Below are 24,657 nucleotides of genomic sequence, written 5' to 3' on the forward strand. Positions count from 1 at the left end.
CTGGTTCTGGCCCGCGCCCTGGGGAGCCAGGCCTAGACCTGGGTGTTTATTGAATACACGTTTCTCGGGGGCGAGGGAAGGGGGCCAGTCGTGACTGGGGCAGGGGGAGGGGTAAGGGGACAGCTCGGCCCCACGGCGGCGGTGTCACTCCTCCCATGGGCTCATGTCCGTGTCAATGGCCACGCAGTTGTAGGCCGCGTAGCGTAGCTTCTCCTCACACACCTTGGCGCTGGAAAAGAAGAGCCGCTGTCACTGCCCTGCGCGCCGGGGCCAGCCAGGCACTGCCCAAGCCATGGCTTAAGGCTCAGGATCTCCCCACAGGAGGGTAGCCTCCTCAGCCTCACGGGACTCATGGGGAAACTGAGGCACGGAGCAAGCGGCAGAGCCGGGAATGGAACCCGGCTTGCGTGACGCCCGGGCTCACGCGTCAGCCCCGAGACCAGCTGACACGACACCTCCCCCCCGGGATCAGGGCTCCGAAACACGGGGGCGGCTGGCCAAAGCGGCTGTTCACGGTGCGACTCACGTGGCGTAGTTGGGGAGGTAGAGGGAGCTGGAGCAGGTGGAGGATTCGGGCAGCGCGTCCGTCGTCTCAGAGCTGGAGGAGAGAGGACAATCAGGTCAGACCCGACCAGGGGAGAGAGCCCCTGGGACAGCGATGCCAGCACCCCGGCAGGTCCCTCCCTGGCATTCCAGTGCGGGACACTCACCCCAGCTTGTCCGGGTAGATGTAGATCCGAGCCGGGAGGCGGCTCCGGCCAGTGACAAACCTCAGGAAGCGGCTGCGATCCTCTGTGGGAAGAGAACAGATGTCAGCCACTCCCGGGCTGGGAGGGAGCCTGCTGGGCTAGCCACGGTGCCCGAGCCCTGTGCCCCGCTAGTCTGTCAGCAGTTCTGGGGGACTCAGCCTCGCGCCTCCGAAGGGGAGCTGGGAATTGCTGCCGACGGCTGAGGGAAAGGCCCCAGACTGAGGCCGAGTGAATCATACGGGCGGGTGAGAGACCCAGAGCCTCTGGGATCCGGTAGGAGTCAGGGCTGGGCCGCGCCGGCCGCTCACCGTTGGTGAAGTTGCCGAGTGCCTCCCAGAAGTACTGGACCCTGGTGTCCGACGGCTCAAAATCCTCAAACCGAGCTGAGGGGAGGCACAGACAGAACTGGTTAGAAACACAGCGGCCAGCTCAGGGCTGCTCCCCTCGGGGGCGAGACCCCCTCTCCGTGCCCCCACCACATGAGCGCGCAGATCCGGGGCGCACGGCGCTGTGCATTTACAAACCGCGCCGGGGCTCAGACACCAGGGCACGTGGCGGGTGCCAGGTCGCAGCCAGCACCTGGGTCCCGCAGACGGTTTCCCAGCAGCCCCTGCACTTACTGAGCTTCTTCAGGGCGTCCACCGTCACCTCGGGGTCCCCGCATACCTTCTTCTCCAGCTCCTGCCAGGTGAGCAGGTCGAGGACGGCCTGGGGCACCACCTTGAGCAGCCCGGCCTGCATGGCAGCGATCTGCAGGGGAGGCAGAGCGGACGGGTTTAGAGCCGGGGCGGGTAGCGCTAGGTCCCATCGACGAGACGGTGCAGCGAGCGCTCCGGCCGCGAGGTTAGAGGGGAATGGAGCCCTGGGAGACGAAGGGACTCACCTGTCACAGACACAGGAGGGCCAGGCGCTCAGCAGGACTCCACAAAGGGCTGGCTCTTAGCACAGCCAACGAGACCAGCCCGCGATGCTCGCTGGGATACACATTAACGGACAGAACCCCCATGCTTCAGGGCACAAGTCGCCCCTTGGTGGCGGGGGACAGGAAGGAATGTGCTCTTGGGGCTGGGTCCCCCTGCGACCCCAGCCAGCCTTACCTGCTCCTTGCTCTCCTCCAGCCTGGCCTTCTGCACCAGGCGGATGAATTCCTTGCGGTCCTCGTAGCGCACCACGGTGCTGCCGCCGTTGGGGATCAGCTCCACCATGCGCTGGTCGCTGAGCACCGTGGTGTAGGTCAGCTCCTGCCCGAACTTGAACTCGAAGGTCTCCTTGTCCATCACCTCCATCACCTCCAGGAGCTTCACCTGGGCAGCCGGGCAAGAGCACTTGCTGGAGAGCAACACCACGGACCTCCTGGGCCGCCCCCAGCCCCAGCCCCACCCTGCCCCGGAGAGCATCGGGGCTATACCAGGGGGGCCAAAGCAGGGCCCAACTGCCTGCAGCACGGGAGAGCTAAGCATGCTGGCACTGGTCATCTCCATGGGCTGCACCGTCCCCTTGGCCCAAGCTGGAGCATTGCATGCTGGGACCGGCAGCGTCCACAGGCTGTACCGGCCACTTGTGCCAAGCCGGAGCATTGCATGCTGGGAGCTGTAGTCTCCAAGGCTGCACCTGTGTATTGAGATGAGGGGGCTGGAGCTGCACTACAGAGCCTGGGGGGGATCTGAGCTCCTGTTTCTTTAGCTCCACCACAGGACGGTCAAACACAACCGGCCCCCAGTCACCGAGTGCCGCCTGCACCGTGCCTGAGTTGCCCGCCTCCCCCCCACCACCCTCACCCGCTTCTGCTCACCAGCACGGAGTCCACGGCGGGGAAGTCCTTGCTCCAGCTGACCTCCTCCCCGGTCAGCTGTTTCCACACGAAGCCAGGCAGAGCCAGGACCTGCAGCGGGGAGGAGACGCGTGGCTGGGATCCCGGGCACAGGGACGCCTCACCAGCTGCACCCTGGCGCCCCAGAAAGGCAGACGTGGCAGCAGCGCTGCCCAACCATCAGCAACGCCTCCCAGCTAGTCCCACCCCCCACGACACTTGCCCAAGGAGGGAGATTTAGGGCCCCCCTTGGACGGAGGAACACACGGACCTACCGAGGGTTCGGGGCTGCTGCTCCCAGGCTCTGACCTGTAGCCCCACGATCGCCAGGGCACAGCCGAGCAGGGGAGGAGCCGGCGGACGCTGCCCCAGTTTCTATTTACTGCCGAATTAGCACTGCAATGCCTCGGTTCGCCCAAGCTCCCGGCTGTCTCTAGCAGCGTCCCCCCGCCCCGGGTGTCCTGGGGACGCAGACCGCACGGGGGTGATCAGGGATTTACCAGGGCCCCTCTACGGTGCTGGGGACCCCCGGGCTCTGCTCGGCTAAGGCCAAGGGACAGGGGGTTGGGGGAGCAGGGCTGGGGCAGGTCCCGAGCACCATGCTGAGAGGGGGAAAGGCCGGGCCTGCAGCGAGGGCCCCGCCCCACAGGACTCACCAGGAACTCCTTGCCCCTCAGAGCCGCGCCCATGATCTGCCCGATCCACTCGTACTTGGCAAACTCCTTGCAGGACGGGTTCGGGACGTACATGTCCCTGGCCTCCCCGGTGCCGTTACCCTGCAATGGAGACATGTTCAGGCGCCAGGAACTGGGGACGGCCCAGCGCCCCGACCAGGGCACGACAGGGGCAGGCCACGCTCCCCAGCGCCCCCCGCTGGCTGCCGGAAGGACCAGGGCTGACAGGCTGCAGAGGAGGCCCCTCCCTGCTGTGTGACACGCCCCCCCCCAGTGGACTCCATGGACCCTGGTGACTCCGGTGTAGGCTGGGAAGCCAGGCAGTGGCACCCACATGGGAAGGGCAGTTTGGGGGCTCAGCCATGGCCAGCCCAGGAAGGAAGAGGGCACAGTGCCCAGGCCGGTGGGGGAGATATCTCGTAACACTGTTAAGGCCCCCAGCAAAATTGAGCGTCCCAGCCACACGCGCCAAAGGAAGGGCGCTTCTCCCAACCGCCAGAGCCTGCCTGCTCCTGCTCCCCCCAGCCAGGGAGCAAAGCTGCCCCTCCCCCCGGCGACAGGACTAGGGGGGACTCCCGCTGCCAGTCCGGGGCAGGACCAGCCCGGCCCCCAGCCCCTCGGTACCTGGTTGGACGTGCGGACGAAGAAAGGCAGCGGCACGGGGCTCTCTGCCGAGCTGGGACACAGCTCCTCAGACATGTCCGCCAGGCTGTCCCGGAACCCGCCTCCTGCAGCCCGGAGACACCGTCCCCCACTTAGCACCACGAGCCCTGAGCCCCAGCTGCAGGCTGTGCTCCCCCGCACCGAACGGCCCCAGCAGCTCTGCCCGCTGCCTTTAAAGCGCCCTACGAGAAGCGACCCCCAACCCCGGCCCCTTGCCCTGCCCCATCCTGATCCTGGGGGAGCACCGAGTGGGGGCAGCTTGTGACCCCGCCCCCCCACTGCACACAGGACAGGTGCCCTGGTCCTGACGAGAGCCCGGCTGAGCTGCAGCAAGGCTGCGGCCGGGGCCGAAGGCTGCAGGGTAACTGGACAGCGCCACCCTCCCCAGCTGCCCCGGAGCGCCTGGCGGGGAGGGGCCCGGGCCCGGGGACGTACCTTGATCGATGATGCCCTCGGCGATGAACTTACACTCCCACCACTGGTCGTAGCGCAGCGGCCACCTGCGGGGAGCCAAGGCGGCAGCTCAGACAGCAGGTCGCTCCTGGGAATTCGGAGCCCACAAGAGGGGCCAGCCGGGCCCCCCAGGGCCAGGGCAGCCCCCAGGACGGGTGCCCCATGCCCCGCCTCGGGGGGCAGGATCTCAGCCCCGGGGGGCCATTGGCTCCTCGCCTCTCCGCTGAGATGGGGCCCAGTGGCTTTGGGACACTGGCCCTTCCCCCAGGAATGGGGCTCACATCCCCTCCCCCCGGGAGCACGCAGCCATGGCCCCTCAGCCCCACCAGCCGGCAAGGCCCCCCATACCTGTAATCCAGGGGCTTCTCGTACTTGTCGGAAGGTTTAAGGCCCTCATGCACCTAGAGCAGGCAGACACGAACGAGACTCAGCCGCCGGTCAGCCGCAGGGCCCCGGCACTGGTACCCGGGAGGCAGAGCAGCGCTGCTATCCCCAGGGCAGACAGGGATGGAGACACGGGAAGGCTAAGTGACTTGCCCGTGGTCATGCAGGAAGTCAGTGGCAGAGCAGGGAACCGATCCCAGATCTCCCATGTTCCAGGCAAGCGCCTCACCGAGCGGATCCCTTCTTCCCTCCAGCATCCCCAGCAGCAGGGCGGGCCGAGGGGGAGGCAGGAAGCTCCGAGGGGCATGTTGTGCCATGGGCGTGAGAGGTGACAGTGCCGAGAAAGCCAAGCAGATGCAGCAAAGGGAACCGCAGCCAGCCAGACAGATCCCGCTCGCGCCAGAGGGACAGACAGACAGCAGCGTCTCTCTGCCTCCATGGGCTGCCTGCCCCTCAGCTCTCCAAGGCCAAGCCCCACCCCGTACCCCATGTGCCTTTAGCCCCTCCTACTCCCATGGTTCCTCCCACTCCCGTCCTTTCTGTGTCTCTCCGCCCCTCACCCCGGCTTCATGCCCTCCACCCGCCACGCTGCCCCTACGCCGGGTCCCTCTCCCCAGTAATCCCGACTTCGCCGGGCGCGGGCGCAGGGCCAGCGTCACGGACTCTCCCAGCCCTGGAAGGAGGCCGGCGGGCGCGGTACCTGGGTGAAGACGGCGTTCTTGCAGCCGGGGTCCAGGGCGGGGTTGTCGCGATGCTCCATGGCCAGGCGCCGGTTGATGTAGAGCCGGGGCATGAAGTTGGGCTTGCTGGTCTCCGAGTCCTTGAGACACTGGGCGATCAGCGCCGTGCGCCGCTTGGACAGCAGCAGGAACTGCTTGATGTGCTAGCGCGGGCAAGGCGGGGCCTGGGTTAGACAGACCGCCGCCCTGTGCCCTCCCAGTGCCCCCCCCATCCGTCTATATGCTCCCCCCCGAACGCATACCTGGCCCCTGGCCTGCCCGGCTCACCCTGCATGGGCCTTCTCCCCCCCCCGGGCCCCGGATCCCTGCAGCGCTTCCGACATTCCCACCTCTCCTCCCCCCTCCACCTTGCAGCTCCCTCTCTCGGGCCCAGGGGCAGTCTGGAGTCCTCGCAGAGGGGGTGTCAGCCCCCCAGAGGCCAGGGAGAGAGGGGAGCCCCGGCTGCCACTCACCTTGAGCCAGCTGAAGGTGCCGACCGTGTGGTCCCAGGCCGGCACGAGGTGGTGCAGGACGCTGTCCAGGAGCTTGATAAACCTAGGAGAGCAACGGGGGCTGCTCGAGACACAGGGCAAGACCTGGGCCACGCGAATCGGCCCCAGCCAGGGGCTGCTGCTGGCACAACGCCCCAGGACCCTGCACCAAGGGGGGTCGGCAGCGCTCCAGGGTCTGTTCCCCTGGTTGCTGGGCTGACCCCGACGCCCCAGTGTGGCACTAGGGGGCGCTGTGCTGTAGGCAGCAGGGAGAGGGCTCAGTAGGGGGCGCTCTCCCCTCGCAGGCAGTGCTGACCCCGACGCCCCAGTGTGGCACTAGGGGGCGCGGTGCTACTGGAAGCAGCACCCTTTGGATGAAGAGCATCAGGTTAGGGCCCTGACCACATGTGAGGAGAAAGGAAGCTGTGAGATCTCACAGGAGATGGGGAGTGAACCCTGGCGTCCGGGCCAGACCCCATTCTGCCTCCCCAAATGCCCCTGGATACGGGATCCCTGCCCGGGCCTGCTGCGAGCGTTGCTAGGGCAGATCAGTGCGTCACCCTGCGTTCTGCCCCCGGGCTCGGGCTGCGTTCTCAGTGGCGAAGGAAGCAAACCCTGCAGGTGCGTCCTGCTCAGCACCCCCTGCTGGTGTCCCCGGGCAGTACCTCTGAATGACCACGGCCCGCCGGTACAGCAGGTCGGGGTCAGTCCCTTCCAGGCGGGGGTAGCGCACCAGGCTGGCCTGCTGGAACATGTCCGCGCTCAGCCCCAGCTCCCGCTGCCGGGACGACTTGATCTTGATCCCTCGGAGGCGGACGTCGATTCCGTCATCTGCTGAGAAAGAGCGCGGCTAATCCGGTGGGTCCAGGAGCGCCCAGGCCGCAGCGTGGGGGCGATGGAGCCGCAGCCACCAGAGACAGACAGACCCCAGGGCGCCCACCCGCCATCTCCTGGGAAGCTATTTCCACATCAATGGGACTCAGGGGACTGCAGCTGGCATGGGGCAGGTTTAGAACCAGAGACGAGACCAAGCCACCAAACTCTAGAGCTGTCGAGACCCGGGCTCGTCTCTATGAACAGGCACCTCAGCAGCCCCAGGGCTGCGGCTTCCAGGGACATCATGCAGCAGGAGCGGGCTGGGGGCGTGGGGCCAACGCCCCCCTGAGGCGGTCCATGGCCTGGGGATCTCAGCCCACTTCCCAGCGGCCAGGTGGCCACCAGCACAGCAACAAGGCCAAGGAGAGTGAGCCCTGGAGACCAGCGTCCTCCAGAGACCACATCCGGAGCGCCTGACAGGAGAGGGCGGGGCCCTCAATGGGGAGCAGGGCGGGGCCCTCAATGGGGAGCAGGGCGATCTCGGAGGGGGAGGCAGCCCACCTCTGCACTCCACGATGCGGATCTCGATGATGGGCAGGTGCGTGGTCATGTCTTCGAGCACACACACATCCCCGATGTAGCTCCTGGAATGACAGTGCAGAGGGGGATTCAGAGCCGCCCACCCCCCCAGCCAGCGTCCATTCACCCAGGGCCAGGGAGGAGGGGCTGCCTAGTGAGAAGAGGTGAGGGGAGCTAGAACCTGGGTTGTCTCCCAGCCCCGCAACCGACTGACCATGCGACCCTGGTCACGTCACTCAGCCTCCCCGTGCCTTGGTTCCATGGGGCCGAGCCGTTAGCACCACTGGTCTGCAAAGTGCCTGGAGAGCACAGCGCTACTGTCCGAACTCTCAGGGATAGGTGGGGAGTCCACACGGGCCCTGACGGGCAGCGCGGTGGGCCCTGGAGGCAAGGCTGGGTGTGTCCGAGAGGCAGGCCGGGGGCAGCAGCCAGCCCAGCCTTAGAGAGCTCCTGGCAACGGCTGATTTCCCCAGGCCGGAGCCCTCGGCCGGTCCCTCGCCGGGGGAGTAGCCGGATTGCTGAGGTGATGCTCAGGCTGCGGCTCCGGGCTCAGCGTTATGGCCCTGTGGTTTGCCCCACTCCAGGCCGTCCCCCCGTCCTGCCGGAGAACACGCCCTCCACGCACCACAGCCGCTAACCGGGACCGCTCCGCTCCGGGCGAGGGAACCCGGGGCTCGCGTGCAGACCTTCTAGGAGGAATGGCAGCTCGACCACATGTGGGGTGGCAGGGGTGGGGGACTTGTTATTTGAAACATGATCAGCCCCCATCCCCCACTTCGAACCCCTTGGGCTGGAGTCACTGGTTGCTGGGCTGAGCGGCCAGGCTAAGCCGGAGGGCGCTGTGTCCCCCAGCGTTCAGTCCTGCAGCCGGCCAGGAGAGCCCCAAGGCAGGACACGGCTATCGGGCTGGGGATTTCATTAGCCACCCGCCAATGTCTAATCCACTCCCGGAACCAATGCGTGCGGAGACAGCAGAGCCCTCGCCAGGGTCTGTGCCACGCGTCTCAATGCCACTCGGGCATTAATGCTCACCACGGACACAGCCCAGAGGGGGAAACTGAGGCACAGAGCAACAAGCTCCTTTCCCCAGGCACCAGCTGGAGTCTCTGTCAGTAGAACTCCGGGGCCCCGGGCCTGTGCTCAGCCCACTAGCCCCCCCTGCCCATCCCATCTCCCCACCCCACTCACTCATCGATGCCCACGTCGCTCAGCTTCTTCAGACTGTCCCCCTCCCCGCCGTACACCGCGATCCTCTTGGGCATGAAGTTCTCGTCCGTCGTGTCCACCGTCAGCAGGAGCTTCCTGGAGGGGAGGGGACAGAGCGACAGCTGGGCCCCCCGGCACTGAGCCCCGAGCCCAGCGGCCCCCCAGCACCGAGCCCCCAAGCCCAGCGGCTCCCCGGCACCAAGCTCCCGAGCCCAGCGGCTCCCCGGCACCGAGCCCCCAAGCCCAGCGGCTGCCCCCGAGCCCCGCGGCCGCCCACGAGCCCCGCGGCCCGGCCAGAGCCGGGGAGCCCAGGACTCACACAGACCGGGGGTCCCCTCGAAGCCCAGTGGGATGCAGCCTGGGGTGGCCGTGGGACCTCCCTGCCCACCAGCTCCCGCCCTGGTGAGAGTGGAGGGGTGCGGGTACGGGCCCGTTGGCTCCCACCTGGGTGATGTTGATCATGGGGGTGAGCCGCCTGCCTGACCGTGGCCAGCCCATGAACCGGGCCCCCGGGGCTGACATGCCCCCCCCACGGGCTCCCCAAGGGCAGAGAGGGAAGCGGCTGGCTCTCACTTGACGATGGTGCCTTTCTTCATGGTGAGCCGCACCCAGTGCAGGCCCTGGGAGCCGTCGCTCTCCCAGTAGGTGTCCGCGTTGCCGTCCGTCAGACACGACACGTTGAAGTCTTCCTGGAAGGGGGCAGGGGGGTGAGGAAGGGGTCAGATGGAGGGAGCCCAGATCCTGCTCCTCACACGCACTCATTTGGCACCACAGGGGCGAGGGGGTCTGGTGCAGGGTGGGGGTCGACCAGGGCACTGGGCGGGAGCGGGCACGGTGCCCGAGGGCTAATGCTAAACTCTCAGACCGGGTCAGCAGCCGAGCCCAGAGCAGAGTCCTCCTTCGGTCTTGGGGTCCCATCTGGGCCCCCCGCAGCTGGAGGAGGCCCGAACGCTTCCCCACCCCCCACTCAGGGACTCAGCCGCCCCCCTCCCCGCTCCGGGAGCTCCCTTTGGAGCCAGATCCTCACCCCTCTAGAGGGGGCAGGTCTCCCGCCCGGCTGGCAGCCCTGGAGAGACAGGACCCCCGTGTCCCTGCGCAGCGCAGCGTGGCTGGGCCTTGCCCCACCCCGTACCGTGTAGGAGGAGACATCGATGCTCTCCACATACTGCTTGACACTGCCCAGGTTCTCGTCCTCCTTCCCCAGGTGATCGTACAAGAAATGCACCAGGTCCTCATCACACTCGTAACTCCACGTCGGGGGCACGAACCTGCCGGTACACGCGGGGTTAACAGCCCAGGGGCGGGTCGGACTGATCAGAGCCCCCGCGTCCCAGTGAGCTGGATGGGGCGCTCCACAGAGCCCACGCCGCTGTCCCTGCACCCCTCCCCCAGCTCTGCTGCGCACTCAGTCCGAGGGACCCAGCCCCGAGGCAGCACAGACCCCAATCCCAGGGGGGCCCCCCCAGCCAGGACAGACTGGGCGAGCCGGGAACGCAGCAGAACCCGCGCCCCGGGACATCTCGCTACCGGAGCTTCTGCACCGCCGCCTCGTCCTGCTCCATGGTTTTGGGTTTCACGCCGAGCCGCAGGGAGTACGTCAGATCCACCACTTGCTCCCACCTGAAACAAGGCAAAGGATGGCGGGGTAAAGGGAGAGGAAAGACGACCAGTTATTGGGGCACCAGCCCGGGACGGGGACGGGGCAAATTCCTGCTGTGCCACATGCCTTCTGTGCACAAATCTCTGTGCGTCTGTCCCCATCTGCAGAACAGGGGGCCGGGAAGGGCTCGGATACTGCTGGACGGGGGGGCCCGGAAGGAGCTCGGATACTGCCGGATGGGGCGCCGGGAGGGGAGCTCGGATACTGCCGGACGGGGCGCCGGGAGGGGGGCTCGGATAGTGCTGGATGAGGGGTCCGGGAGGAGCTCGGATACTGCCAGAGGGGTGCTGGGTAAGTCCCAGAGAAGCCAGCCAGCTCCCCTCCCCACCAAGAGCAAAGATCAGCCTCTGGTTAAACCCACTGCTGACCCCAGTGGGAACTGATTGATGTTTTAAAGCCAACATTATTTCTCCTGGGGCTGGGTCAGCAGGTCAGAGCTGGGCCCAGGCCTGGGCCCCAAGAGACCGGAGCTCTGGCAAGGGCTCGGAGGGCTCTGTTAGCGCCTCTGGGCAGGGCACAGCCCACACCAGGCCCGGGGCAGGCGGGCAGCAAACACCCTGCCGTGGGGCCTGTTCCAATGCCGGTGCCCCAGAGAGGAGCGATGCGGCTGGCCTGGCCTGGCCTGGCCTGGCCAGCAAAGGAGATTCCTGCCTCTGGCAGTGCTGCCCACACACAGGGCTCCGGGGCAGGGGGTGGTGGGGTGGCAGGCTCGGGCGGTCACTGCATCAGACACACGCGACCCCGGGGAGCCGGGATCAGAACCCCGGTCCCCGAGCCTCCTGCACACAGCTCTGGTCTCCCGGCAATAACAAGCCCCTTATTTCCCCGGAGAGTCGGGTGCTAGAGGATGGCACTGCCCAGCCCTCCGCAAGCAGCCCCACGGAGACCCCACAAGCTGGCGGCGCCCGGCCCAAGCCCACTCCCCCAGAGCCTCGTCCCCAGACCTGATCACGGGTTTATAATCGACGCCGAAGAGCTGCTGCTGCCTCTGGATTCTGTCGGTGGACTCGACCGGGACCAGCCGGTCCCCTCCCTCGGCATGTTTGCACACCAGGATCCAGCCTTCCTCCAGCTCACAGCTGCCCTTGTACTCCTCCAGCTGCTCCTGCAAAGCGAAGCGCGGCCTGTCAAGGAGCCCTTCGCCCCTGGGGAGCCGGCGCTTGGTTTTACCACGACGGGCTGGCCACCGAGTCAGAGATCTCCAGGCCAACCAGGACGTGCGATCACCTCGTCTGCCCGCCTGCATCACCCAGAGAACCCCCCCTGCTCCCTGCACCCAGCCCATCGCTTCTGGGGCAGCCAGAGCCAGTCTGTTCGCGAATCCACCGCGCCCCTTGGTCTGCCATCCCACTAGACCGTTCACCCGCCCGGTAACACGAGCCCTTTCCTGGTCTGAATTCACCTGGCTTCAGCTTCCAGCTACCGGATCTGGGTCTGAGCCAAGAGCCCTCGGCTAGCAGAGCCCTTCTCCCACGGAGGCACTTAGAGCAGCCATGTGGCTGGCAAACTGCGCCCCCACCCCACAGATCCCCCCCGTTCTGCCCCCGTGAAATAACCCCCCGGCCCCCTGCTGCTCACAGGCCTTAGACGGTTCGGGGACTCCCCTCCACCACAACCCCCAAGCCTGCGGATACCCACCAACCTCCCCACCCCACCTGCCAGCCACCGGATGAGCCCAACCAGGCTCAGAGGGTGGTTGGGGGGGCCCTCCTTAGTGGAGAGACAGTTGCCCTGTGATCGTCTCCTCTGCCCCTTGGCAGGGGGATACTGGATGCACACACTACTGAGAACCCCAGCAAGCCAGGTGCCCTTCGGGCTTTTTTGCTAGCCAGGAAATAAAAATAAAAAGCCGGAAGCCTGGTGGAGCCGTGTCTGACAGCTGTATGTCCTCACGCCCGAACCCCTGGTCTGGTTCCCGTCAACTCCCGCACAAACGCTCCACTTCAGCCCCAGAGCTACCTGCCAACGCCAAGGCTGGTGCATTGTTGCTAAAGAATGGGGCAAATTTGGGATATAATGGAAACTAACTGTGGAGCAACTCCGTGCCAGCAACCCCGAGACCATCTCCTGGACCTGGAATTCACCAAAGCCGTTAGGAGAAACACTCACAAATATCCTCCCTCCCAAGGGATGGTGAGCAGCGATCACCCCCCCGGGCCCAGACCCCACTCTCCCAGAGGTCTCATCTGCTCTAGCATGGCAAAGGCCGCGGGTACCATGGGGCGCGGTCTGCGGCAGAGATGGCCCCAGAGCGTTACACTGGGAGGTAGCCCACGGCCCCCGGGCGTTCCAGGGGGAGATTCGCAAGTGATGGCAGACGTTAGAGGGGTCTACAGAGACAGGCAGACAGCGAGGAGGGGAAACCCTTCCTTGCATCTGCTCCCTGACCATTTAGGGCCCAGCTGAGGCCCAAGAAAATCAACCCCAGCCAAACAGCATCATGACCTGGTGGCCGAAGGCTGCGTGATCGGGGTCTGCCCTGGATTCAAGCTGTTTGCACACAGGACACGGCGTGAACATGGCCTAGACAAAGGGTAGCTAGGAGCCAGTGAGCGCTGCCGCCCGATTGGCAGACGTTCTCGTGTCCCGTTGCTGGGTCAAGGGGGCCCGGATGGCAGGAAAGCACCATCTACGGGAAAACACAGGTGCAAGGAGGAGCCGTGTCCCTCGGGCGTAACGCTCGGGGTTATTCCGGAAGAGCCAGCTGGTGCCACTCAGGCTCAGGGCCAGCGTGCCCGTAGGCCAGGGCCAAGGAGAAAGGGCTGTTTGGAGCCGTAAAGCAGCGCACGGCCGGCGCTGTCCAGGGGTACCAAAAAGCACAGCTGTCCCCGAAAACCAGCCCGGCCAGCGCCGTGACTCGGGAGCACAGGCCTGTGGGAGAACAGCTCGGCCCAGTGAGCGAGGGAAAGCAAGGCCACGCCTATCTCCGACGCTTTAAACACACAGCCAACGCCGCAGGGCGCGGCGGGCAGGGCCGTTACCAAGGAGATGGGGCCAAACCCACCCGGCTGGCAGACAGGCCTGGGATAGGGGTTCCAAGCTTGGGGGTGTCCAGATCAGGGCTGGGGCTGTGCCCCCAAGGCACGGCCAGGAAATCCGGATCCAGGGGATCACCCCGTCAGCCCCGGGGTCTGGCTCTGGGCCCAGCTCTGAGGCAGTTGCTGCCCACGGGAAGGGAGCTCTCAGGGCAGCGTTCCCCGACCTTTAACCTTTTAATTAGCTCCAAAGCCAGGTGACTTTGCCCCACATATCAAACCAGGAAGTGGCTGTTGGACTGAAGTCCCACAGCTGGTGCCAGGGGAGGCCGGTAGCACAGCAGGGCGAGAACAATAACAAAGCCCAAATCCAAACACCCCCGATCTGAGGGGCACAGACCCCAGCTTTGTCATCTGCCCTCTGCCTGCCCCACAATGGAAACACTGCAGAGCCCCTCTCCCTCAACACTCCTTACAACCAATGGCCTGAAACCTCAGCCCTCTGCGCCCACCCTGCTGCCAAACCATCCACGCAGGAGCCAGGCACCAGCGTCCAGTCCCTACACATGGTAACCGTAGAGATTCAGAGCCCTGGACACAGCCTCGGCCTGCCCCGAAAGCGCCGTGCCTGGGGGGCTGGCGGTGGCTTAGACACCATGGGGTGGGCAGTGTAAACGCACAGAATGGATACCGCACGGACCAGTGGGAGTCCTTGTGTCTGTCCATCTCTCCCCGGGTTCATCTATATCCGCTCGTCTCTCCCATCTGCCTCCCTGTTTGTCCGCCTGTCTCTCACGGTGTCCATCCATCTCCCATCTATGTGTGTCTGTCCGCCTGTCGCTCCCATCTCTGTGTCTGTCCACCTGTCTCTCTCTATGTCCATCTGTGTCCGCCTGTCTCTCCCATCTACCTGTGTGTTTGTCCACCTGTCTCTTACTGTGTCCGTCCATCTCCCATCTGTGTGTCTGTCCACTCGTTGCTCTCATCTCTGTGCCCGCCTGTCTCTCCGCGTGTCTGTCCATCTGTGTCCGCCTGTCTCTCTCCGTGTCTGTCCATCTCTGTGTCCACCTGTCTCTCTCCATCTCTGTACCTGCCCGCCTCTGTGCCTGCCTGTCTCTCCCCGTGTCTGTCCGCCTGTTTCTCCCCGTGTCTGTCCATCTCTGTGCCCGCCTGTCTCTCCCCGTGTCTGTCCGCCTGTCTCTCCCCGTGTCTGTCCAGCTCTGTACCCGCCCGTCTCTCCCCGTGTCTGTCCATCTCTGTGCCCGCCTGTCTCTCCCGTGTCTGTCCGCCCGTCTCTCCCCGTGTCTGTCCATCTCTGTGCCCGCCCGTCTCTCCCCGTGTCTGTCCATCTCTGTGCCCGCTCGTCTCTCCCCGTGTCTGTCCATCTCTGTGTCCGCCCGTCTCTCCCCGTGTCTGTCCGCCTGTCTCTCCCCATGTCTGTCCAGCTCTGTACCCGCCCGTCTCTCCCCGTGTCTGTCCAGCTCTGTGTCCGCCCGTCTCTCCCCGTGTCTGTCCGCCTGTCTCTCCCCGTGTCTGTCCATCTCTGTGTCTGCCCGTCTCTCCCCGTGTCTGTCCATCTCTGTGTCCGCCCGTCTCTCCCCGTGTCTGTCCATCTCTGTGTCCGCCCGTCTCTCCCCGTGTCTGTCTGTCTCTGTGCCCGCCTGTCTCTCCCCGTGTCTGTCCGCCTGTCTCTCCCCGTGTCGGTCCATCTGTCGCTCCCTGTGTCGGTCCATCTGTGCCCGCCCGTCTCTCCCCGTGTCTGTCCGCCCGTCTCTCCCCGTGTCTGTCCGCCCGTCTCTCCCCGTGTCTGTCCGTCTCTGTACCCGCCTGTCTCTCCCCGTGTCTGTCCATCTCTGTACCCGCCCGTCTCTCCCCGTGTCTGTCCATCTCTGTACCCGCCCGTCTCTCCCCGTGTCTGTCCATCTCTGTACCCGCCTGTCTCTCACCGTGTCTGTCCGTGTCTGTGCCCGCCTGTCTCTCCCCGTGTCTGTGCCCGCCTGTCTCTCCCCGTGTCTGTGCCCGCCCGTCTCTCCCCGTGTCTGTGCCCGCCCGTCTCTCCCCGTGTCTGTCCATCTGTCTCTCCCGGTGCGGGCCCGTCGCTCCCCCTGTCCCCGCCCGGCCGGTACCTGGCACAGCTTCACCCACAGCCCCTGGCTGTTGCAATACTCCTCGCCGGTGGCCCGCACGCACGTGCCCTTGCGCAGCTCGATGGCGACCTTGGCGAGCTTCTTGCAGCCCCGGGCGCGGGCCGGGCTCTCGCTGACGCTGAGCAGGGAGCGGCCCGAGCCGGCGGCGGCGGGGTCCCGGCACAGCTTGTAGCGCACCCGGCGGGGCACGTAGCACAGCGCGGCGGGCAGGGGCCGGGCGCGGCCGAAGCAGCCCACGCACTCGGCCAGGCAGCGGATCCGGCCCAGCAGCTGGTGCGGGGTCTCGGCGGGGGAGCTCATCCTGCCCGGCCCGGCCCGGCTCGGCTCGGCTCGGCCCCTCCTGCCGCAGCCCGGCCCGGCCCCGCCCCGCGCGTCACCGCTGCGCTGGGGGCGGCCACATGCGCCCTGCGGGGAGCGCAGCCTGCGCCGGCCGGGTTGGGGGAGCGCAGCCTGCGCGGGGAGCATGTGTGTCTGGGGCCCCCAGCTCGGGGGTTCCCCCAAATCGTCTGTGCCAGTCACGGTCCATAGGGGCGGATTACGCGCAACGGGCCGGGGAGTTGGGGGGCGCTGGGGGCCGGGCTAGGGGGTTGGAGGGGCGCTGGGGGCGGAGTTGGAGGGGTGGGGGGCCGCTGGCGTTGCCGAGTTGGGATTGAACTCCCAGCTCAGGGGGTCTCAGGCTGGAATTGGGGCGAACCAGGGAGAGTTTCAGCGAACCAGCCCGAGCCTTCCCCCAAGTAGGGGGCGAGCCCCTCGGCTGCCTTCCCGGGGATCCCCTGGCGGGGGGGGGGCAGATTTGGTTTAGAAAAGGAAAAGCTCAGATGTTTGGCTAAACAGATCGAGTTTCTTCCCCCCACGAGGAGCTCCCTGGACTGGGTGATTTATCTATACGGGGGGGGGGGTCTTCCCTGGGGGGCGCGGAGAGGGATGGGAATGCCCCCTCCCCAACCTGGTGGAGGGAAATCCTAAAGCAGTCAGACCCACTATGGGCTCAGTGCCCCCTCCCTGGCTGAGACCCCACACACTCACTGCTCCCCCAGCCCTTCTCTCCGCCCCGCACTGGGAGGGGAAGTTATCACCCCTGCCAGGGCTGTTTCCCTTTTCTGAATGCGCCTCTACACCTGGCTTTACGGTAGATGGCCTTGCGCGCAGGCAGAGCCAGGGGCACCCCTCGTCCCATCAGCCCGCGGCGGGGTCATTCAGGCACCTAGTGGGGCAGCTACAGCGCAGCCCGGAAGTGGAGGGCAAGGAGCCCGCCCCCAATGTGGGCGTGGCCTGAGCAAGATGGCGGCGCCCGTGGGCCCCTCGGGGGGGCGTGACTCCGCGCTGGTGGGAGGGGGCAGCGGAGCCGCCCGCAGCAGAGCCCGGGCGGCGGGCGCAGGAGGATGGAGGGGAACAGCCCGCTGCGGTGAGTAGCGGGGCCGGGGTCAGAGGGCAGGGGTCAGAGGTCAGAGGGCAAGGAGCCCGCGGGCAGGCCCCGTTGACGGGCTCCCCCGGCCACTGGGTCCCCCAGGCTGGGGGGGGGCAGCGCATGGTTCCGTCACCCCCGGCTCGGCCCCTCCCCCGGGGGTAACGTCTCCTTCGCTGAGTGCGGGAGCGAGTCACAGCGGGCGGGTCCCCGCGGGGTCTCCCGCCGCACGGGACACGGGCTCTGCGCCCATCGCCGCCTCCCGCTGGGCTACGCGGCGGCAGCACCTCTGCGCCCCCCCCCCCGGAGCGTAACAACCCCGCAGGGGGCGAGAGACCTGGGCACGGACATGGAGGTTACGTCCGTTACTGGCTATTAGCCAGGCCGGGTAAGGAAGGGTGTCCCTAGCCTCTGTTTGTCAGAGGATGGAGATGGATGGCAGGAGAGAGATCACTTGATCATTACCCGTTAGGTTCACTCCCTCTGGGGCACCTGGCATTGGCTACTGTCGGCAGACAGGAGACTGGGCTGGATGGACCTTTGGTCTGACCCGCTACGGCCGTTCTTACGTTCTGCGTGGTCGGATGAAGCTCTCCCACTGCCATAGCATTGTGCACAAGCATTGGTGTCGCTCGGGGGGTGGTTTAGTCACAGCCCTGAGTGACATAAGTTATGTTCGCATGGGCTGCAGCGTAGACAGCCTTCCCCTTCCTCTCCGTTGTCACTTCTCCTTCATCAACAGGGCGTTAATTTAACTAACACACTCCACTACAGTGAGACGATCAACGTTGTGCTTTTTCTGTCTCGTCTACATTAATGTCCTATAACCGTATAACTAAAAATCCACCCCCGAGTGAGAGTTATACTGGTGTAATTCCCCGCTATATACACACGAGATCAGCGGGAGAACTTCTCCCACCAATATAGCTACTGCCTCTCCTGGAGGTGGATTAACTACACCAACAGGCGAGCTCTCTCCTGTCGGCTTAGAGCGTCTTCATTAAAGCACTACAGCAGTGCTGATGCAGTGGTTTAGGTGTAGACTTGCCCTCATTTAGGACAATATTGACACTTTAAAGGGCCACACATTTAAAGTTACATGGGTCTTTTTGTTAAGCATGTGGTTGCAACGAACATTTGATCAGTATTAATGAAAGACTGGAGAACAGAGCTGGCTGAAGAATGGAAGTTCGGTTTTGGGAAGAATTGGGAAATTTGGTCAGAATGAAAATAAATTCCAGAAAAAAAGAATTGTTTTGGTTGATAAACATTTAATGTAAATTTCAACTTTGTTACATGTTGTAATACATAATACACGATCAATGTTTCTATATGCCGTTGCCAACATTGGGGGAATTGCCTTCAGTTTTCGCCTGAAGTAAAATTCTGGTAAAATTGCCAGATTTTTGCAACGTGTTTTGATTTTGACAGAACTGTATCTTCCAATGGAATATGGTTCCAGTGAAGTTCCTTTGGCTCGACTAGAGAATCTCTCTTGGTTTTGCATTTGCCAGCACTTTATGTATAGCTAATTGCCCCGAGTTTCCCCTGCCTGTGTAGACCTTTCACACAGCAGTAGAGAGGAGAAAACTCACTTAGACTGAAGAAAGTTATTGGCAGTGGGAACTCGGGGACAGGTGCAATAGCTGAAGTTACAGGACTCTGTTAACCAGGTTGTAAATTGGCAGTTACGCTTGCAAAGTTACTCTGCGTACTACGGTCACACTTAGCGGCTGCAGTCAGGAACAGGACCCAGTTGTGTTAGCTGGTCCCAAACCCATGGGAGACTCTGCCCGGATGAGCTGGGGCTTCCACCGTCAGTTGTAGATTTAGGGAGTCAAGTTTCTCCGTCTAGATTTTGCCCAGCCTGCTCACTGTGCCCTATAAGTGTCTGATGTAGTTTTTCAAAAATATACTGTATAAAACTGAAGCCAACACAGAAACCCCATTCCCAAGCAGCACGGACTGTACTTTAAGTACAAGGTTGTGATGGCAGGTCTGTCCCCACATGCTGCTGCGTGGACCGGGTTTGCGAGATCCTATCTTCACTCCATGTGCAACCTAGTCAGGGGGGCCTAGTTTCCACATGGCCGGCCCCTGCCTTGCTTCCCGCCTAGTTCGTACGGAGTGTGGTTGGGTCCGGTAGCTGTAGCATATAGGGGCCTTCAGCCCATGTGATGAGACGCCGAGCTAAGGTCTGCCCCTTCTGCCAGTCTTTGGAAGCTGGCCAGGTGGCAATAGAAAATGCTTCCCTTCCCTTCCCTTCCGTTCCCCAGACTGTAGGGGATGACAGCCCTACTGTCCTAGGCCGAACCACCTCCCAGGCCTGCACAGCGGAGATACGGACTTACCGCCAGCTGAGTGGGAGTTAAGTCCACATCAGAGACGCCCCCGAGCCCACCATCCCCAGAATCTCCCCAGAGCAGCTGCTGCCTCTGCTGTCTGCCACTGATTAAACTTAATCAGCGCTGTCTCTTTGTGGTGCTCCCCGACCGCACATTGTCTGTGCAAGTGATGGATGGGCAGGCGGAGCCGGGAGAACAGGAAGGTGCCCTCAGCAGCCCCGCTCCCACCTCCTGCTGGCTTTGTCCTGCACAATGTACAGCTAAAACAGAACCGTGCTCTGTCAGTTCAAACGTTTCATCCGGGATTATCTGTAACCACCCCCTAAGAGCAGCTTAATGCCTCCAGAGACGGCAGTAGATTCCCACCGCAGCCACCAGCCCTTGGGGCTCTTTAATGGATCAGAGGGAAGCCACACACAGTTCTCCTTCTGGCCTGGGAGGAAAACCAGCGACAGCAGCCTGTGGGGAGGGAGCTGTGCTGTGGCCAACACCTTAAACCTGAGTCCTGCCAGGCTCTTATAGGCCATGTGTAGGGCAGTGACCCTGGTGTTTTGGGCAGTAAGATGTGGGGAGTATCAGGACCCGGGCGAGCTAGTGCAGAGCGTACTTGCCTGCTTCTGCAGTCACTGTGTGCCTGGGACTTCATGGCTTTGCAGCAGGTATCGCAGTGAGCCAGGGAATCGTGAGGGACTGGAACCCAGGAGATCCAGGCAGGTCTCCATCACTCTGCCCTCACTTCCTCCTCGTCCCGTAACACCATTCCTGGCATGCTCCTGGCTGGCTACTGTAGAGCAGGTGGGGAGCTGGGAATTGAGGGGATGAGATGCAGGGACTGCTAAATCCTCGCCCGCTGTCGTGCCTGAGTAGACACAAGCCAGATACTACGTCACTGACCTTCCCGGCCTGGGGAACGCCCAGTTCCCTTCCCTGCCACGCCCCGGCCAGGACTGCTCCCCTTAACATGTTAGCTGTCTCTCTGCTGCCATCCCAGCCATCAGCCAGCGGGGAGGGACCTGCCCGAACCCTGGAGCGCAGAGGGCTCCCCTCCCTCGAGGAAGCCGTTGTCCCAGCGAGGTGCTGCTGCCAAGCCCCTAGCAGCCCGGAGAAGCAGGGCCAGCAGCCAGGGCTCGGACTCTCCTGTGGGTCAGGGACTCAGTCTCTCCCCTGGAGCTTGGGCTGGTGTGAGCAGGGAGCAGATGGCAAACCTGCCCTGGGTGCAGAGTGGGCTGTGTCAGCCTGCTCCTGGCTGTGGGCTGACAGCCCCCTGGAAAGGGAGAGCCAGGCTGGGGGCTGCACACAACCCCCCCAGGGGAGTAATTCAGTGTGAGGAGGGGCCTGCAGGGGCTGGCAGCAGAATGAGGAGGTGCAGGGACCCTGCCCTGGGCTGCTGGCACGTTACACTTGGCGGCTGCGTGTTCCCAAAGCGCTGAGTAAATCTCTGCTGCCCCCGGCAGAAGGCACGTGCTGGCCTCAGCCTCTCTTTAATCTCCACCCAGAAAGAGGAACCGTGGGACAAGGACAAGGCACTAGGCCTGTTCCTCACCTAGACTGCAGAGCCGCTAGCAGTTCCTTTCTCTGCCGGGGGGGCACAGGCCTGGCTCATCCCCTCCCAACCGCCCGCTGCAGCTCCAGGGGCCGGATCCCTCCTTTATAAGCCCCAGCTGGGACTGGGCCCTCATCACAGCGGCTGGTCAGCTAGGGCTGCTGATTCCCAGCACCTGCCTGCTGGGCTGCTCCCTGGGCCTTGTTACAGCAAATAGTCCCATTTTACTGGTGGGGAAACCGAGGCACGGAGGCAGAGATGGGCAAACGCACCAGTTCACAGCCCCGATGCAGAGCATGGTCCCGTGCAGCTAATGCCTCAGACTCCAGCGTGTCGGAGGGCCAACTCCTGTGATCTCCCTTTGCCCCTGGGGTGGGAGTAGCTGGGCTCTGCAGCTCTCTGGGGGCAGTGATCTTTGCTCTCAGTGATGCTGGGTCTGCTCACTGCCTGCCCCCACTTCCCCCCTTGCTTTAGGCCCCAAGACTTCCCTGCCTTGAAGAATGACACGTTCCTTCGAGCGGCGAGAGGGGAAGAGACGGAGTACACCCCGGTCTGGTGCATGAGGCAGGCCGGCCGATACCTCCCAGGTGAGTGGCCAAGGCCCAGGGTCCAGGCAGGGCTCGTCTCCTAGTTGGAGTGGGGGTGCCTGCCCCCCACTCTCCTGGCTGGCTCTAGCGGGACATCGCTCCAGGAGCAGGGAGGCAGATGGAGGAAGAGACTCGGCTTAGAGCGATGGGCGGAGGCCAGGGTAGCTGAGGGTGCTGCTGGGACATCTTTGCCAGGTCCCCCTTTGCCCTCCTGGCATGGTGGGGCTCAGGGATGCCCTCCCCAGGGCCTCACCCAGCTGATCTGTTTGCAGAGTTCCGGGAGACCCGAGCTGCCCAGGACTTCTTCGCCACCTGCCGAAGCCCGAAGATGTGCTGCGAACTGACCCTGCAGGTGAGCGGCCGCCCAGCGCCTGGGCTGATGTTCTCCCTAGGAAGGGCTTTCCTTCACTGCCGCAGAAGCCCTGAGAGCTCCCCCTGGGGGCTGTCGCAGTACTGATTGGGTGCCCGCCCCCAGCCCACCAGAGAGAGGCGCTGTCGTCCTGCCCAGGCTCCTTCCACTCACCCCAGGCTGAGACCCATGGGTGACAGCTTGGGGGGCTAAGCACCAGACCCCCACCCTCCTGCCAGGCTGCAGACCCAGCCCTGATGGAGAGCCCACGTGTGCCCTTCCTTAGCCTGTGAGCTCATCTGGGCCAGGCCCAGGCCGACAGCAACCCGGGGCCTGCTGGACCGGGCAAGATCTGGACGACCTTGTAAACTGGAGTCATAGGAACAGGATGCAATTTAATAGTGCGAAGTGCAAGGTCCGGCACCTAGGGACTGACCAGAAGAATTTTTGCTATAAGCTGGGGATGTATCGGTTGGAAATGACAGGAGGAGAAAGACCTGGGTGCATTGGTCTATGAGCGGGGTCCTAGTGGGGGCCAGCTGTGGTCACTCATTAGGGTGAACAGAAGGTGATCAGGATGACTTTGGAGGAGGTGCATCACCAGTACTTAGAATTAACATAAGGCCATTTGCTTGTTCCTCCCCCATTCACGGTACATTTCAAAGAGAGATGAATACCGAGATACCCTGGGTTTACAACTCATTTACACGATATCAGAATACAGCAGAGACTGGGACTGCTGATTACATCCTGGACCCTACTCAGACATATGTAAACACACAAACATTATCTCCCCACAAGTCTTTTGAGGGTTATTTCTTTTGCAGGATGTTTAACCCTTTCTAGCCATGCATCACATGGTCATTCACACTTGAAAAGCCTAATGCAGTCCTGGGTGCGTGGGAGGAGGTGTTTTCAGTAGAGACAGGGCAGTGTTAGTACCATTATACAAGGCACAGGTGAGACCTCACCTGGAATGCTGGGTGCTGTTCTGGTCTCCCACATGGAAGAAGGATGAATTCAAACTGGAACAGGTGCAGAGCAGGGCTACTGGGATGATCCGAGGAATGGAAAAACCTACCTTGAGAGGAGACTCAGTGAGCTTGGCTTGTTTAACCTGACCAAACGCAGGCTGAGGGGAGACCTGATCGCTCTCTCTGAACACATCAGATAAATACCAGCGAGGGAGAGGAGTTATTTAAGTTAGTACCAATGTGGACACAAGAACCAATGGCTGTAAACTGGCAATCAACAAGTTTAGCCTTGAAATGAGACGAAGTTTTTTTAACTATCAAAGGAGTGAAGTTCTGGGACAGCCTTTCAAGGGGAGCAGTGGTGGTGTGGGGGGAGGGGGGAAACCTAACTGGCTTCAAGACTGAGCTTGATAAGTTTATGGAGGGGATGGTATGATGACACTTCCTACAATGGCATGTCACCGATCTGCGACTGCTAGCAGCAAATATCTCCAATGGCTGGTGATGGGACACTAGATGGGGAGGGCTCTGTGTTACTACAGAGAATTCTTTCCCAAGTGTCTGGCTGCTGGGTCTTGCCCATATGCTCAGGGTCTAACTGATCACCATATTTGGGGTCGGGAAGAAATTTTCCCCCAGGTCAGATTGGCAGAGACCCTGGCGGGTTTTCGCCTTCCTCTGCAGCATGGGGTCACTTGCAGGTTTAAACCAGTGTAACTGGTGGATTCTCTGTAACTTGAAGTCTTTAAATCATGATTTGAGGACGTCCATAGCTCAGGCAGAGATTGGGGTGGGCAGGTGAGGTTCTGTGGCCTGCAATGTGCAGCAGGTCAGACTAGACGATCACGATGGTCCCGTCTGGCCGAAAAGCCCGTGAGCTCCGTGTGCGTCCAGCGCTGACGCTGACTCTGTTCCCTGCAGCCGCTGAGGCGATTTCCCCTGGATGCTGCCATCATCTTCTCTGACATCTTGGTGGTGCCCCAGGTAAGGGAGGCGAAGATCTGCATTGCTGCCCCCGGGCTGGGGGGCCGGATCCCCTTGGGGGCTGGTGGGCGCCCGCTCCTTCACCCGTCCCGTGTTCTCCCCCAAGGCGCTGGGCATGGAGGTGGTGATGGTGCCCGGCAAAGGGCCCACTTTCCCAGAGCCCCTCAAGGAGGTGGAGGACCTGCTGAAGCTGCGGCAGAAGGTGGACGTGTCGGAGGAGCTGGGCTACGTCTTCCAGGCCATCACGCTGACCCGGCACAGCCTGGAGGGCAAAGTGCCCCTGATCGGCTTCTCCGGGGCGCCGGTAAGAACCACTCCAGCCCTCCCCTCTGGTGCATGAGAAGCCAGGCGCGCACCCCACTGGGCTCCAGCTGCCTCCCCCCCTCGGGGGTCGTGCTGGAGGAAACCCTGGGCAGGCGGGGAGCACAAGGGGCTGACTGGTCCCGTGCCGCAGCTCCTGAGGGACTGGAAATGACCCTGCCTTTAGCGCGGGGGGCGTTGGCTCAGAGGCAGATCCAGCCGGTGCCGTCCCCCGGGTGCGTTCCAGCCCAGACGGTGCTTCCTCCGTCTCGGGCCAGCCCTCGTGCGAGGGGCGACTGGCTGTGGCGGGGAGGGAGAGCCCCAGCTAGGCCCCCGGCGGGTCCGTGAGCCCCTCGGGTGTTGGGGGGGCCGGGCGGGACCCGCTCTCTTACTCACTCTTCATGCCCGGCCGACTCGCCTTCCTCGCCCAGTGGACCCTCATGTCCTACATGATTGAAGGCGGCGGCTCCAACACCATGGCCAAGGCCAAGCGCTGGCTGTACCGGCACCCCGAGGCCAGCCACCGCCTGCTGCAGCTGCTGCGGGACGTCATCGTGGAGTACCTGGTGGGCCAGGTGGCAGCCGGCGCTCAGGTGTGCCTTGTCCGGGGGGGGGAGGGAGAGCTGGGGGACCCTCGGGCAGCCTCGTGGAAAGAGACCTGCCAACGGGGCGTGGCAGTGGGTTACTGAGGTTCACGGTACCTTGTGGCACTCCTCACCTGGAAATGCACAGCCTGGGGGGGGGCAGGGCTTACTGCTATGTATCCACTAGGGGTTTAGACCGGTGGGACTGGGGGATGGGGCCCCATTCTGGACTGGGAGAAGGGGGGCCCATTCTGGGCTGG

At 63.5% G+C, this 24,657-nt stretch overlaps 2 protein-coding genes across 5 annotated transcripts in view; one reads left to right on the forward strand and one right to left on the reverse strand.

The window, feature by feature from the left end:
- Positions 1-17,351, reverse strand: HECTD3 (HECT domain E3 ubiquitin protein ligase 3). Of its 3 annotated transcripts, none has more exons than XM_065553712.1 (21): positions 17,301-17,351; positions 11,149-11,309; positions 10,072-10,164; positions 9,677-9,812; positions 9,118-9,233; positions 8,527-8,640; positions 7,321-7,403; positions 6,609-6,777; positions 5,926-6,007; positions 5,434-5,616; positions 4,698-4,750; positions 4,332-4,396; positions 3,858-3,961; positions 3,216-3,335; positions 2,542-2,631; positions 1,847-2,053; positions 1,370-1,499; positions 1,058-1,132; positions 711-792; positions 527-598; positions 1-229 (listed from the first exon to the last, which is right to left on the reverse strand). In XM_065553712.1, the coding sequence occupies exons 1-21, from the start codon at positions 17,334-17,336 to the stop codon at positions 145-147; spliced, it is 2,256 nt and encodes a 751-aa protein (XP_065409784.1). In that variant the 5' UTR covers positions 17,337-17,351; the 3' UTR covers positions 1-144. The 3 variants fall into 3 exon arrangements, with proteins under 3 accessions (XP_065409784.1, XP_065409782.1, XP_065409783.1); XM_065553710.1 differs by lacking the exon at positions 17,301-17,351 and adding an exon at positions 15,306-15,775; XM_065553711.1 differs by lacking the exon at positions 17,301-17,351 and adding an exon at positions 15,306-15,745 and having other exon boundaries at positions 6,609-6,774.
- Positions 16,557-24,657, forward strand: part of UROD (uroporphyrinogen decarboxylase) — an 11,504-nt gene continuing 3,403 nt past the window's right edge. The window contains exons 1-6 of one of the 2 annotated variants that reach the window (XM_065553713.1): positions 16,557-16,731; positions 21,094-21,206; positions 21,479-21,558; positions 23,451-23,513; positions 23,620-23,817; positions 24,245-24,406. In XM_065553713.1, the coding sequence (XP_065409785.1) occupies positions 16,709-16,731; positions 21,094-21,206; positions 21,479-21,558; positions 23,451-23,513; positions 23,620-23,817; positions 24,245-24,406 (639 nt within the window). In that variant the 5' untranslated portion in view covers positions 16,557-16,708. Of the gene's footprint in view, positions 17,120-21,093; positions 21,207-21,478; positions 21,559-23,450; positions 23,514-23,619; positions 23,818-24,244; positions 24,407-24,657 lie in introns of both variants that reach the window. The other variant, XM_065553714.1, reaches the window with a different exon arrangement.

The sequence above is a fragment of the Chrysemys picta genome, chromosome 8, assembly GCF_011386835.1.
Source record: "Chrysemys picta bellii isolate R12L10 chromosome 8, ASM1138683v2, whole genome shotgun sequence".
Lineage (NCBI taxonomy): Eukaryota > Metazoa > Chordata > Testudines > Emydidae > Chrysemys > Chrysemys picta.